The 16,598-nt window shown below is 34.9% G+C and overlaps 1 protein-coding gene across 3 annotated transcripts in view; it reads left to right on the plus strand.

Annotated features, from left to right (window-relative positions):
- The window catches only part of LOC137644046 (uncharacterized), a 303,711-nt gene extending 289,228 nt beyond the window's left edge, over positions 1-14,483 (plus strand). For 2 of the 3 annotated variants that reach the window (XM_068376949.1, XM_068376948.1), the window contains exons 3-6: positions 4,798-5,120; positions 9,399-9,544; positions 11,417-11,717; positions 13,112-14,482. In XM_068376949.1, coding sequence (XP_068233050.1) covers positions 4,798-5,120; positions 9,399-9,544; positions 11,417-11,717; positions 13,112-13,948 — 1,607 coding nt within the window. In that variant the 3' untranslated portion in view covers positions 13,949-14,482. Of the gene's footprint in view, positions 1-4,797; positions 5,121-9,398; positions 9,545-11,416; positions 11,718-13,111 lie in introns of all 3 variants that reach the window. The other variant, XM_068376946.1, reaches the window with a different exon arrangement.
- The last annotated feature ends 2,115 nt before the right edge of the window (positions 14,484-16,598 follow it).

A 16,598-nucleotide genomic window follows, 5' to 3' on the forward strand; every position in this document is an offset into this window, starting at 1 on the left:
TCTTTCCACACACACTTTCACGTTGTTTATAGAAAAAAACTATTGTTCTTCCCCTTCCAGTCCTTCAGCTTACTCTCGCTAACAAAATCCTACCATATCCATGTTTCCTCTATTACCTTAACTTTATAAAAAAACATATATAGTTTTTATTTCATCCATCTATGAAGAACTTCTCCACCTTCCAGATACACCATCTATACCCTGGTGACCAAAAATTTCCAGTAATTCCATCAGCACTCACTTCCACAATCACTCTCTAAAATTGATACCAAACCCTTCATTTCTGCATCTTTTTAGGTATGACTCTTTTCAATCTTCCACATTTAACAAATCTCCAACGACTTATTACTATTAACTTCAGACAACATTTCTTTCTTTGCATCTTATATTCTCATTTCACTTGCGCTCTGTAGAGCAATTACTAATTATAAATGAAACTTTTACTCATATGTTTTCCTCTGTTTTCATTGTCTGCCTTCTTTTTACTTTCACTTTCATTTTGATTTTGCCTGTCCATATCGTTATGTACCAAGACACTACATGATTTTTATTCATATACATACATATATATATATATATATATATATATATATATATATATATGTGTGTGTGTGTGTGTGTGTGTGTGTATATATATATATGTATATATATACACATATATGTATGTATGTATGATGTATGTATGTATGTATGTATATGCTAAGATTAATGAGGGTGCTGCTGCTGCTGCAAAAAAAATAGCCTTTTTTAATTGTGTTAAAAGGGACAAACAGGTATAAGAAAATTCATTCAGAAACTGAAGAGAATCCTAAAAGAACAAAATCAGTTTATTTACCTACTATAAAATAAACTGTTAGAGTTGGAGATTAATTCATTCATTTAAAAAGGAAATCCTTCTTGTTTTGACTTGCGCGAAAATGTAAATCATTTTCTCATTGATCTATGGATGACAACTGAGGAAATTTGTCTCCATTGAAATGGATCAAATAGAGTAACTTGAAGCAGGATGATGATCTAGTTCTACAATTTATGATATTCAAGAACATGGTTCAGGGTTTTACGAACATCACACGTGGAGTAAAAGATAAACAATAGCTTTCACTTGCATGCCAAGGTCGGCACTGAGGGAGGGATAGTGCTCTCTCTCTCTCTCTCTCTCTCTCTCTCTCTCTCTCTCTCTCTCTCTCTCTCTCTCTCGGCCTGTCGTGCAGCTTCCTGTGTGCGCATGGGCACAACCAAAGCCCATGGCGTTGGCACTGTGAAGTGCTCAGTTCCAGACAAAGATTTTAGTGTATTTTATCATAAAGTGAGGGATGGCTACTGGCATTAGGTTTAAGGATGATATATTATGGATGTAATAAAAAATAAATAAAAAGAAAATAAATTATATTTAGTTTTATTTATGCCAAGTGAAAATATGGTGTGCTGCGGCTCCGCAGTTCCTGTACACGAGCCCCCACAGGACAGTGAGAGTATACAGTATATATATATATATATATATATATATATATATATATATATATATATATATATATATATATATATATATATATATATATATATATATATATATTTATATATATATATATGTGTGTGTGTGTGTGTGTGTGTGTGTGGGTGTGTGCATGCGTGCGTGCGCCCTATACTCTTGTTAACAAGAGTTCAGGGCACAGATTTGCCAATCCCATATCCTCTGCCATTTGGTTGTTTGGCTATTTCCAGTTTGATAATCAGCGAGGGTGGTATTACTTCGTGAAGCAGTATATTCTCATCATTTACAAAGGTAGATGGGTCATTGAACAAGAAACATTAAAGGTATGCGTATTATTTTTGACGAATGGCTTTATCTCCCCTATATAATAGAGCAAGTGTCTGGGTATATATATATATATATATATATATATATATATATATATATATATATATATATATATATATATATATATATATATATATATATATACACACATATGTATATATGTATATTTGTTTATTTCCAGTCACGTCAACTCTCCCCGTCCCACGTAGATGTTGGGGGGGGGGGGTGTAGTCATCCATAGTGAGAGTTGGTAGGTGTGCGTGTGTGTGCATACCTATCTAAATATTTATCAGTCATTTTTTACCAGTAGCGTACACTAATATATTTTTTTTTTTTAAATTACTTATTTTTTTTTTTTTTTTTTTTAACGCTAAGTTTGATATATGCTACCATATCCATTATGGTTTCGTCAGTTCTCTCATTTAGATCAGTTAAACACTGGAAAATGCCGGGCTGTTAAATGAGATGAATGATTCCACAAGAACATGTGCATTTGCTTCTAATTTCAAATTCACACACAATGAAGGAATCAAGAGGAATCAAGCGGCGTTGAAGTGCGCATTGTGGTCACGTGGCTTTGCTTATTACTTCCCTGTTCCCGAAGGTCACAGCGGGAAATTGATGATATACTTTTTCCCTTGCAACCCATTGTTTCACGCACTTGGGAACAAGGCTGCTTAAAAGTGGGCTTACGAGAAGATATAGTTTCGACACCATTTCGAGGAGTTTGCAGTCCAGATGCAAATAGCTTTCCGATCCTGTTGTTCTTTTGTTTTACATGCATATGCATCTTATTTTACATCCAACTGCACATTGAGTAAGAACGTTTTAATGCTCTATTCGAGGAAATTATAACTATCTTTAAACCGAATCTATATAGGGTTTCATATACATACATATATATATATATATATATATATATATATATATATATATATATATATATATATATATATTTGTATATTTATCTATCTATCGATTTATCTTTCTATCTATCTATCTATCTATCTATCTAATCTATCTATCTATCTATCTATATATATATATATATATATATATATATATATATATATATATATATATATATATATATATATATATATATATACATACACATATACACTTATGTGTCGGGATACCTTTACATGATGAAAGGGTTTGAGCATCGTCATGATCAGCAAATTATCGGGGCCACCCTCACTAGGCTAGTTTGCTGTGAGCCATCAGGTAAAACAGTGACCGAAATGGTTCCTTTTCATCGTTCAAAATAGAGACTCATTTAGATGTCATGTCAATTTTAAATCAACTGGAGGCGGCAATGAATTAGATTTTAATAATAAGTCTCATAGAATAGCTAGATTGTCTGCTATAGTTTATTCTCAAAGTGTGGGATTAGGATTGAAGTTTTAATGAAGATTAAATGCTACTGTATAGAGGTGGGGTTGAATGGCAGGAAAGGATTAGAATTGAAACTATAATACAGATTACTCAAATGCCATATGTGGATGAGATTATGGTGAGGGGTAGATGGAGATGGTTTGGGCATGCTCTTCGCACTCCCCAAGAGAGATTAGTTCACCAAACTTTCAACTATGCTCCACAAGGCACTAGAAGAGTTGGAAGGCCGAGGCCTATATGGCTGAGGACTATGAAGCGTGAAATAAATGATGAATGGAGAAATGTTTATTTAAAAGCTCAATGTAACTGTCCAGTGGCTACTTTCCTCTTGGTATGGGTAGAAGAGACCCTTTAGCTATGGTAAGCAGCTCTTCTATGAGAAGAACACTCCAAAATCAAACGATTGCTCTCTAGTCTTGGGTAGTGCCATAGTCTCTGTACCATGGTCTTCCACTGTCTTGTGGTAGAGTTCTCTTGCTTGAGGGTACACTCGAGCACTCTATTCTAACTTATTTCTCTTCTTTTTTAGATTGTTAATGTTTTTATAGTTTATATAAGAGATATTTATTTTAATGTTAGTCTTAATGAAATATTTGATTTTCCTCTCCCTTTCCTCAATGGGCTATTTTCCCTGTTGGAGCCCCTGGGCTTATAGCATCCTGCTCTTCCAACTAGGGTTGTAGTTCAGCAAGTAATAATAATAATAATAATAATAATAATAATAATAATCAAGATAAAGACGACTGGCGAAATCTAATTGAGGCCCTTTGTGTCAATAGGCGTAGGAGGAGATGATGATTATGTATAGAGGAAGATGTGCGTCATTATGCATTTATGAATTTTCTATAATTCAATGAAAAGAATGGTTAAAAAAAAACACTGTAAATTTTTTTTTCTGCCTTTCTCACCAAGACTGAAATCATTTGGATAACAAGTGTGTCCTGAGAGTCAATATGGTTTTCTACCTGCATGTTTAACTGTGAAGTTTGTGTCTTATTCATTACCTTTATGAACGTTTACTAGCTTAGTGGGGAACGATGGTGACTCTAAATCTGTAGGCCCTGGGTTCAAGAAGGTTTTACTTCCTAAAAGTTTTCACTGAAAAAAAAAAAAAAAAAAAAAAAAAAAAAAAAAAAAAAAAAAAAAAAAAAAAAAAAAAAAAAAAAAAAAACAGAAAATCTCGACTTGAGTGGCTACTGCCACTACCTGATCGGCCCGGGCCTAGTCTTGGTGTAAATTCCATCTCGGAAGGGGGGGGGGGGAGAAAAAATCTTGCGACTACTTATAAGATACTGTTTCTTAGAAGCCCGATTGGTGGCATGTGCTATGTGGTGTAGGAATAATCTATTTTCAAGTTAATAAATACTTTCTCAATGGCGTGTCATTTCTGGCCACATGTCCACCTAATTTCATACAGTTCTTTGGATAGGCCTATTATCCAGGGATGACCTAGTAATTACACTACATGAGAACAAGCATGAAATAAACACAGGTAACTCATTTAAAACTTAATATATACCTTAAGGCTCCATATCAGAATTAATATAGAACCATAACTACAACCGAAAATTACATTGCAGACCATGGAGGCTACGAGAGCGAGGGCAAAGGAAAGAGAAAGCAACATTGCACCTATTGCAAGAACCACGGGAAGAAGAGTCGAAAGACGAACCACAAATGCGACCATGAACACTGCGTTTGCCTCCTCTGCAAGCTGACTAGACTCTCGAGGCTTATCATGAGGCATCAGCAGAGGCTCTGGCGACATCTCAAAGACACAAAGAGGAGGCAAGACGCTGCCGACGCTGAAGGAGGAAGAGGAAAAGGGGCGTGTGATCCTTCGGGTGGTGAACAAACCGATACCAGCGGAGAGGCAAACGGAACAAAAAGCACAAAGCTGCAGGTTTGTTTCAACCAGAATTTACTTTCGTTCATTGTATAAAACTATTAAATACATTGAATGCAAAACATAATCCCTATTTACATTATACATTCATCAATAACCACAAAATCTATTGCTCCAAAATTCCCTCTCGTCAAATATTGCTTTAAATTATTCTGCATGATAAGCAATGACCTAAATCTTGATCCTGCTTTATTTTATGGCTGTTTCGTTTAATCCTTCTACAAAAACTTCTTTTGGAGTTGTCTTGAAAACTTAGGAATCCACTATGCATTCAACAGGACAATACTCCAAACATTGTGATACATCACCACTGTTTGTACTACACTGAACCTTAATAAATTATTGCAAAAATTAAAACAGTGCAGGTTGCACCCTTGAAATTTCATTGTTCAATTAATTGTATCATTTTGTGCAGTCAACTCTCTCTGAAGCGTATTATTTTAAAAGCATTTGGAAACTGTCCTTGAAGTTCATTTTTTTTTTTTTTATCAGCTTTCAGGCACTAATTTTAATCTAATACTTCACTGAGCCCTAACGATTTGTCGCAGGAGATAAATCTGTAACTCCCTTATAGGAAAAGTCCATTTTCCTCTCCAAGTGAAGACGTTGTCATTGAACAAAAAGACATCTCACAAGACCCTTGGCTTCTTTACAATATGATTTAATTTGTTATCATTATCTAAGCTTAGTAAGAGTCTCTAATCCACTTCACTAGGTAGTCCTTTCATTCTGATAAGCCAGATTATTAAAAACTATTTAAGTATAAGAGAAAAACAGACGGATGAAAATGAAGATGGGGCTCTCTCAAAAATATCTGTCAAAAACACATAGACAGACAGTCAGAAAGCTACAGATATAGCACATATAGTACTCATTGCTTATTCTTTGTTAGCCTAAGTTTTGTATTTTTTCTATAACCTAATTACGATACAAAGAGCGGGCCTCCAGTCAGCTAGTCGCTTGAGCAACACAATATTTTTTACCTAACTGTGATTAAAGTTCGAACAATGAGCAGATGCTAGATAGATATCTGCACAAACTAGAAACTTTCGTGCAACCTAAAACTTAGTTTAGTTGTCCCCTTTGATACATATACCAAGGCACTTCCCCCAATTTGGGGGGGGGTAGCCGACATCAAACAAATAAAAAAAGGGGACCTTTCCTCTCTACGTTCCTCCCAGGCTGACAAGGGACTCAACCGAGTTCGGCTGGTACTGCTAGGGTGCCATAGCCCACCCTCCCCCGTTATCCACCACAGATGAAGCTTCATAATGCTGAATCCCCTACTGCTGCTACCTCCGCGGTCATCCAAGGCGACCGAAGGAAGCAGCAGGTCCTACCGGAACTGCGTCACATTCATTCGCCATTCATTCATATTCCTAGCATGCTCTCTTGCCTCTCTCATATCTATCCACCTATCACCCAGAGCTTTCTTCACTCCATCCATCCACTTAAACCTTGGCCTTCCTCTTGTACTTCTCCCATCAACTCTTGCATTCATCATCTTCTTTAGCAGACAGCCATTTTCCATTCTCTTAAAATGGCCAAACCACCTCAACACATTCATATCCACTCTAGCTGCTAACTCATTTCCTTCACCCGTTCTCACCCTCACTACTTCGTTCCTGACCTTATCTACTCGAGATACACCAGCCATACTCCTCAAACACTTCATTTCAAACACATTCAATTTCGATCTCTCCGTCACTTTCATTCTCCACAACTCCGATCCATACATTACAGTTGGTACAATCACTTTCTCATACAGAACTCTCTTTACATTCATGCCCAACCATCTATTCTTTACCACTCCCTTCACTGCCCCCAACACTTTGCATCCATCATTCACTCTCTGACGTGCATCTTCCACTCCACCGTTTGCTGCAACAACAGATCCCAAGTACTTAAACTGATCCACGTCCTCAAGTAACTCTCCATTCAACATGACATTCAACCTCGCACCACCTTCCCTTCTCGTACATCACATTACCCTACTCATATCCACATTAACTCTCAACTTCCTTCTCTCACACACCCTTCCAAATTCTGTCACTAATCGGCCAAGCTTCTCTTCCGAGTCTGCAACCAGTACAGTATCATCCGCAAACAGCAACTGATTTACCTCCCATTCATGACCATTCTCGTCTAGCAGTTTCAATCCTCGTCCAAGCACTCGAGCATTCACCTCTCTCACCACTCCATCAACATACAAGTTAAACAACCATGGCGACATCCCTGCCTCAGTCCCACTCTCACCGGAAACCAATCGCTCACTTCATTTCCTATCCTAACACACGCTTTACTACCTTTGTTGAAACTTTTCATTACTTGCAGCAACCTTACACCAATTCCATATAACCTCATCACATTCCACATCGCTTCCCTATCAACTCTATCATTCGCTTTCTCCAGATCCATAAATGCAACATACACCTCCTAACCTTTTGCTAAATATTTCTCGCATATCTGATTAACTGTAAAATTCTGATTCATACATCCCCTACCTCTTCTAAAACCACCCTGTACTTCTAAGATTGCATTCTCTGTTTTATCCTTGATCCTATTAATCATTAATCTACCATACACTTTTCCAACTACACTCAACAAACTAATACCTCTTGAATTACAACACTCCTGCACATCTCCCTTACCCTTATATAGTGGTACAATACATGCACAAACCCAATCTACTGGGTAGTGGGTTGGCCAGAGCACCAGCCACCCGTTGAGATACTACCAATAGAGAGTTATGGAGTCTTTTGACTGGCCAGACAGTACTACATTGGATTCTTCTCTCGGGTTACGGCTCGTTTTCCCTTTGCCTACACACACACACCGAATAGTCTGGCCTATTTTTACATATTCTCCTCTGTCCTCATATACCTGACAACACTGAGATTACTAAACATTTCTTCTTACTGCACTGTATTTGTTCAGTGGCCACTTTCCTCTTTGTTAGGGTAGAAGAGACTCTTTAGCTATGATAAGCAGCTCTTCTAGGAGAAGGACACTCCAAAATCAAAACATTGTTTTCTAATCTTGGGCAGTGCCATAGCCTCTGTACCATGGTCTTCTACTGTCTTGGGTTAGAGTTCTCTTACTTGAGGGTACACTCAGGCACACTTTTCTCTCTAATTTCTTTTCCTCTTGTTTTGTTAAAGTTTTTATAGTTTATATAGGAAATATTCATTTCAATGTTGTTACTATTAAAATATTTTATTTTTCCTTTTTTTTTCCTTTACTGACTAGGCTATTTTCCTTGTTGGGGCCCCTGGGCTTATAGAATTCTGCTTTTCCAACGAGGGTTGTAGCTTAGCAATTAATAATAATAATAATAATAATAATAATAATAATAATAATAATAATAATAATAATAATAATAATAATAATAATAATAATAATAATAATAATAATAATAATAAATGGTGCTATTTTCAAATCCATAAACTTTCATTTTCTAATCGCTGTACCCCAGCCAGGATATCACCATTGCTTAATGCAATTTTAAATTCTCTTTCAAACTACTGCGTTAGTCCTAAGTCTCCCTTACTATTCCTTCATCCATATTGCCTTACTCGATATGATATTATTGCTGCTTCTAATAACCGCTCGTCCTTTTCCTAATCTCCACTCCCATGCAGTATCGTAAGCTACAGTAGATTTATTTGAATAGTTATTGCCAAAGAGATAACCTTTAACCCTTCATGCTCAAGATGAATATTTTCTTTTCACAAATAGCCATCCCGACAGAGGAAAAGTGAACATGCCCAGCCCTTACCCTTTTGTAATTTGCACGCCTGCCAACAACAAAAGTCCAACACACTCTTTTAGTTCTAGAGAGCAATCAAAATCCAGACTATTTTTTGTTGAGAGTCTATCGTTGAGTCATATCGCTTTTAGACGTAACCAGAAATGAAGTTATGCATTTTGACAAGTCCTTGGTGAAATTCCACTTTGAAATATTTACATATATAACAAAGCAATATCGACGTAACGCTATACATTTCTTCTTAATTACTTTAAGGTTGGCAAGCAATGTTCTTTTAGCTTGAAGCTTGACGAAAAAAATTTCCTACTTCAGCTTAACAGGCGCCTTTCTTATGATATATTTGATATAAAACATTCCATATCAGGCGTAATTAACCCAACTCTTTCTACTATGCCAAACGTAATTAATCCAACTCTTTCTGCCATGCCAAACTTATTAAACACTTTTAATACATCCCACACATCAAGGCTAAATATTCACTAAAATTTTCTACGATTTTCAAGCAGAAATGCGACATGTGCCGGAACCACGGTGCAATCATGAGCAAGAGAGCGCACAAGAACGCGTGTCCCTATCAAGAATGCACGTGCGAACTCTGCAGTCTGACACAAAAACGACGCTATATCATGAGACTCCAACAGAGGGTCAGAAGGTTAGTGTTGGCTTTCTTGTTTGAGGAAGTTAGGTTAATCAGGTGACCTCGGAGATAGTGTTGCTGTTATGCTAAAACTTGCCTGCCTCTTACCATATCATGCGAGATGATGTGTAGTCTATGAATCGCCTGTTCACCCACACAAGCACTCTGAAAATCACATACACACAAAACCTTGGATATGCCTATACTCACACGCAAAACATAGATATATAAAAACACACAGACATATATATATATATATATATATATATATATATATATATATATATATATATGTGTGTGTGTGTGTGTGTGCGTGCGTGCGTGTGTCTATATATAATATATAGATTATATGTATGTATATATATACTGTATATATATATATATATACTGTATATATATATATATATATATATATATATATATATATATATATATATATATATATATATATTGTGTGTGTGTGTTTACTGTATCTAACAATAAAATTACATATGATTCTCATGGACTGTAATACCAGTAAACAGGAAAGCAGTACCTCTGTAAAGTCCCCAAAGCTAGGACATACATTAAGTTGACAAATAATCCGTAATCAACAGAAAACGAGTTTCCTCTGTACTATACCATCTGAATTTTCATCGTTGTTCTTTTTGCTGTGCTTTGAAGTCATTGATATTTCCGTTTTTACTTGTAAATTTATTTATATTAAGATTTACCTTCAATTTGCATCACAAGAATAATTTGGTGCACTGAAAATGTGAACAAGCCAGTGTTGCGTCTTTTCTAAGCAATGGGAAATCTCTATAAACTATCTGTTTCTATAGTTTTTATACACTCGCGAGAAAGGGCTCGTTATATCAGGGAAAAAATTTATAGTTATATATGTATAATGGATGTGAGTAATCATAGTCACTTCGTTATTTTTTCTCGTATATCTAATGCAGATCTGCTGTTAGTTTAGTTATTTGTTTACAAGACCACACTCTCCATGCACTGCCAAATTATGCGAAGCTATTGTTTTCCTCTATTACTTTTTCATAATTTAAAACAATTTGCCACATGGGGAACAAGTTAAAATTATAAAAACTAGATTTATATAAAAAAAAAAAAACTACCCTGGTTTCCTCGCCAAACGACCTGGAAGTCAGTTCCAGGTCGTCAACATAGTCAACTAAACAGAAGTTTGTGATGCCAGCGTACGTACATATAATTTATATTGAAAATATATACTAAATTAAAAATGGAGTAATTACTTAAAAGGGTCACTATTTGTGAATTTGTATATTTTATGGACACTTTTGAATGATTACTCCATTTTAAATTCCGTATATATTTTGAATATATATCAAATGTACGCTGGCATCACGATTTTTTTTTTTTTTTTTTTTTTTTTTTTTTTTTTTGTTGACTATGTTGACGATGTCAGTTCCAGATCGTATAGTGAGGAAACCAAGATAATTTTTTTTTTATAATTCTATATTTCTTTTTAAGTTTAACTTGTATCCCATGTGGCGAATTGTTTTAAATTGTGAAAAAGTAATAAAAGAAAACAATAGCTTTGCATAATTTGTCAGTATATGGAGAGCGTGATCTTGTAAACAAAAACATTGGTTTAATTTTAATATTATGTTGTATGTCCTTAGCGTCACTGTCCATCTTGATTTCAAGTCTTATGATATATATTTGGTGTTAAAAATAGACGCTTAAGAAACATCTTGTACCTATCACGTACAAACTTCAAATACGTAATCTTGTACATGCAAAGATAATGAAGGCTAATAACAAATCACACAGACCATTAAAAACTATTTTAGCAATATAAAGGCATTTTGCCCATTGAAAAGGGAATTATTATATATTGTAGTAATATGAAAAATTTCCTCCTTGCAGGTCTCAAGTGACGAGCAAACAACAGCAAAATGAGGTATATCAATATGTGACCCAAGCAACAGCTGAGCTGGAATTCCTTAACCTTAAGGACTCTCCCACTCCAGAAGATCAAACAGAATCATCTCCGTCCTCGGACTCACCTTTGCCCTCTCCTGACTCCTCCTCCACCTCAGGGTGTTTCACCCTCGAAGCCGAGGTCATCCCATCCAATCCTGTTACTCCCCCAGCACCAGCTGTGACCAACCGTACCCAGGAGAAGAATTTTGCCCCGTCTCCAGACATCCCGAATATGCCCCCACTGGTAAGTTGGAGGAACAGATGTAAAGATGATCCTGTCCTAAGAGAAATGGATACTTCTAGGGGCTAATGTCAGGTGGTAAGTTGGACGAACAGATGTAAAGACCCTCCTGCCCTAAGTGAAATGGATACTTTAGGATTTCATTATCATCATCATCTCCTCCTACTCCTATTGACGCAAAGAGCTTCGGTTAGATTTCGCCAGTCGTCTCTATTTCACACTCGTATCTTGTGAGATTGATTTTTTTTAATTTTCACAAAAATACGAATTTAAAATTATGATGAGAGTCTGAATTACATTTTGGATGCTAAATCCTAAAGTCATTTTCACCAGAGTCTATGGAAAGCGAAAATGACTTCAGGATTTAGCATTCAAAATCTAATTCATACTCTCGCCATAATTTCACATTCGTATTTTGTGAAAATATAGAAAATCATTCACACCTAAATCATAATCAAATATTCAGTAAGCTGCAGTATTCTAAAATCACTCACAAATCATAATCAAATGTCCAGTGAGCTGCAGTTATTGTCTCCCTTTTTGTGAATTAGTATATTGATAAAGGTTTCCAAGTTGTAGGCATAGAGCATTCTTGCAGATATTTGGTGTAAAGTTCAGCGAGTTTTAATACTGTGAAATCTCATTCCTCTTTTATTAAATCAATCGTTAAGCCATCTTATGCTGATTTGACTCTGCATGCCTTTAATGTTTTCTTTACTTCTACTGTTACTTTTGGTACCAGCTCAGGTGTTTCATTATTTCTATTGGAAAATCTATTTCTTATATCATTATTGTACATGTTGTATAGAAATCCTCTGCAATTTTTATCACTCCAACTCCTTTTTATATTTTGATTTTCATCCTTAAATGCAAATAACTGTTGGCGTCACGTTTCAAATCTTCTTTTCATTATCTTGATGCTTTTTCCCTTCTTTAGTGTTTGTTCAATTTTGATCTGATTGTGTTTATAACTGTCTTAGTCTTTTATAGTTTGTTTAATGTTTGATAGATCTATTTACTTACTAAATAAACGGGAATTTTTAAAAGATTAAATATTCAAATGTGGCACTATTACACACACTAACGGGAAAAAACAATACTCAAACTTTCATAAATAAGTTATTTAGTGGAAATAAAAAATAATCAGAACAACCTGCATCTCCATATTTTTACCTCTTCGAACTCTGAAATCAACCTGTTGACGTGAAGTAAATCCCGATTTGTTTTTAATGTGATTTAAAAAAAGAAAAAAAAAAAAAGCTAAATCTACCAAATTTTCCATCTGAAATGTATCCTATTCCAATTAAGTTGTGTATTAGAAAATTTGCAGGTTTTTTTTTATCTTCATTGTCGAAATTTGATGGACAAATTAACCAATACAATTTCTTTTATTTCAGGAACCGCTTCCGGAATACTCACCACCAAGGTACAGCCCAAGGCCCTCAGCACCTCCACCAACTGAACCTCCACCTGTTGTCATTTCCAGAGCAAGCAAATCTCCAACTCCTCCAAATCTAATGCCTTTAAGTTTGGGTTTGAAAGACGAATCGGTAATGGAAATTGAATCAGCCGGGAAAAAACTCAAAAGAGAAAGGGATGATATGCTTAAGTTGGGTCCCAAAAGTCTACCTAGAGAAGAAAATTTATTCAGTAACTTAGACTTCATGAGAGGTCATCAGACCTGGACACGAAGATTAGAGCCACCACCTCCAACAGAAGCCAGGAGTCTTCATAACAGCGTCAGTGGAATGCATTTCTGTAGTTCGCATTTGTCACCATTCAAAAGTGTGGTGCCTATTATAGACGGGAACCACCTTCCTCCAACCCCACTGAAGAAAACTAGGACAGATGAAAATTTACATTTTCAGTACAATCCTATGTTTTGGGGTAGCATACCAGTTGAGCCCAGAGTTGGATTCGTCCCAGAAGACTTCCAGCAACAATGCTATCACAGCTTACTGATAAACAACACTGATCTGAGGATGCAACCTCCGCCAGGGCTCATTCAAATGACACAACCTCAACACCCTGTTCGTCCTCGTCCTCTTGCACCGATCAGACACCACTCCCTCCTTGCCAGTACAGAATGGGATCGTGTTAACTTCACGCATTACTTATCCCATTTCTTGCAGACTCGAGGGGGACATTACAGAGATACTATGTCCACTCTGTCTGCAACCAGACCTTTCGGCCTTCCCAGAGAGGCTCCCTTCCTGCACCACCCGGTGCCCTAATCAGCAAAAACTATTTCTAGAGAAAACTCCAGTATCATTTTTGTTATGGTCTAAGTGATATAAACATTGTGAAAACTGTTGTGAAATGTTATTTTTATTGTAACAATAAGATATAATTATGACGCATATTTGTATATAGCAGTAACCGTAGACATAACTATCCAAAGTGAACAATAGTTTTTTCATTGTCTCATTTTTTATAATAAATGTTGCCCTGAAGGAGTATGACATATTTGCAAGATTTACATGATCCATAGCAACAAAAATCTAAATATAAAATGTCACAATAATTTTCAAACAAAATTCTCAACCTTACATTACAAATCAGCTCAGTTCAGTTCAGCTTTTATTTACCAATCTCTGAGATTAATTCTGAGTGTGTTTAATGCCCATAAAGAATAACCCAAGAAAAAATATAACGTATAGTAGGCATATATCGAGGCTCCAAGCCTTTCTATCTTGGGTGATGACTACATTAACACGAATATGTACATACTTTAAGCATAATACTATCCTCCGGAAATAAATAGCTTCCTTTGGAGACAAACCTTAGTATTATTGTTTAAATGCCTGATATGTCTTCAACAATAAATTAGTTAGTCTTATCAAACAAAAACTGCAACGTCCGTACGAATAGCTCATTATTTCACCCAAAACTATCTATATATATATATATATATATATATATATATATATATATATATATATATATATATATATGTATATATATATATATATATATATATATATATATATATATATATATATATATATATATATATATATATGTATGTATGTATGTATATATATATATATATATATATATATATATATATATATATATATATATATATATATATATATATATATATATATATATATATATATATATATATATATATATATATATAATCTGCGACATCTACACTTCATCTATATAGTTTATGGAAGGTTTTAAGATACAATAATCTTTATGATACGGGTGACGGCAAGTGTCTTTTGCAGACAGAATCCTGCCAAGTGTAACTTATCAATAGGTTTGGTACGTACAGTTGGACACAGGAAATACTGGCACACCTCGCTCCGAGTAAGTACACCTTGTCACACCCTTACTGTGTGGCTAGTAACCAAACAGATAGCACAAGGAGTGACGGCAGAGGTGGTCTTCAGGAGCTAAACCCAACAACTCGTGGTGCAGAAAAGGCGTGACAGGGTGCACTTCCTCAGAGCGAGGTGTGACAGGAATTCCTGTGTCCAACTGTACCTTTAAATATTGGTGATGTTTAGTCCCAAGATATGACTGTTAAAAAAGTAACTTTAACGTAGAAAAGTAGTTTTTAACATAGAGAAGTAGTGTTGAAAATGCAGACTAGTGCGGAGTTGTCTTATAAGAAACAACCATATGGGCAGGCAGCTTACTTTGTACCTTATAGACAAAAAAATGATTTAGACTTCACAAAGAAGAATTGAACTACGTAATTTCACACTTCCAAGATAAACAGAAATTGATAAATTTAAGTTGTATATGAACACCGCAATTATAAACGTCCAATAGCCAAAAAAAAAAAAAAAAAATAAAATAAAATAAAAAAAAATAGTAAAATACTAGTGTTGAAAATCACATCTATCATAGAGGAAAGTCAGCTTCTTTAGTAATCTTCCCTCCTCAGAAAAATAATAGCAGTAAATCAGGGAATTCAAAAAAGAAAAGCTACCATTGGCAGGGGACCAGTAATGCCGTAATGTTGCATTGGTATTTTCTAATGTGACCCTTAGGAGGCTAGTAAATGAGAATAAATTTTATCACTGAAGACATAAGGCGATAAGAAAACTGTATATTGTTAAAGTAATTATGTCAATTGTCTTACTAATGGTCACCTTTCGATAGAAAACCAATAATTTGCTGAATACAAGGATCGTGCCAGAGTTGCAGTTGTCTTGCTACCAACACAGATCCTGTGAGTCGGTTGTTATTCAGCTAATATCAAATTAAAGTTTATCCTATTAACATAACACCAAAGTTTTTTCTAATTTTTCTATTAGTAAATATCGAGAATATTGAAAATGTATTATAGAGCGTTAGCTTGATGGAAAAAAAATAAAGTTTGGGAAAATATACTTCACAAAGCTTGAAAAAAAAAAAAAAAAAAAAAAAACTCGGACTGGAACTCTTCTGATATTTGAGTTTTATCCTTCATCATTTAGGTACCAAAAACATCTGCACATGCCTAGTTAATTCACTTTTTTACTGGTTTACCTCGACACATCTGGAACACTAATATAAACGTATTTCTGAATCCATTTTCCCTTATGTATCTAATTTGACAATCATTATACATATATATATATATATATATATATATATATATATATATATATATATATATATATATATATATATATATATATATATATATATATGTATATATTGTATAAATTACTATTCAATATCAAATATGGGCTATCATCTAGAGTCTACTAGACTACTACGCCCTCAAAAATTCAAGATATATTTTCCCTCTTACCAAAATGTTCAAAATGTTTAAATCCTAATCAATTTTTACCTGGGCGGACCTTGATATAAGGAAAAATGGACTGTACCATCCTGTACGTAGTACTAGCTATGCAGTTAGTTCTAACAGTTCGTTAG

The sequence above is a fragment of the Palaemon carinicauda genome, chromosome 7, assembly GCF_036898095.1.
Source record: "Palaemon carinicauda isolate YSFRI2023 chromosome 7, ASM3689809v2, whole genome shotgun sequence".
Lineage (NCBI taxonomy): Eukaryota > Metazoa > Arthropoda > Malacostraca > Decapoda > Palaemonidae > Palaemon > Palaemon carinicauda.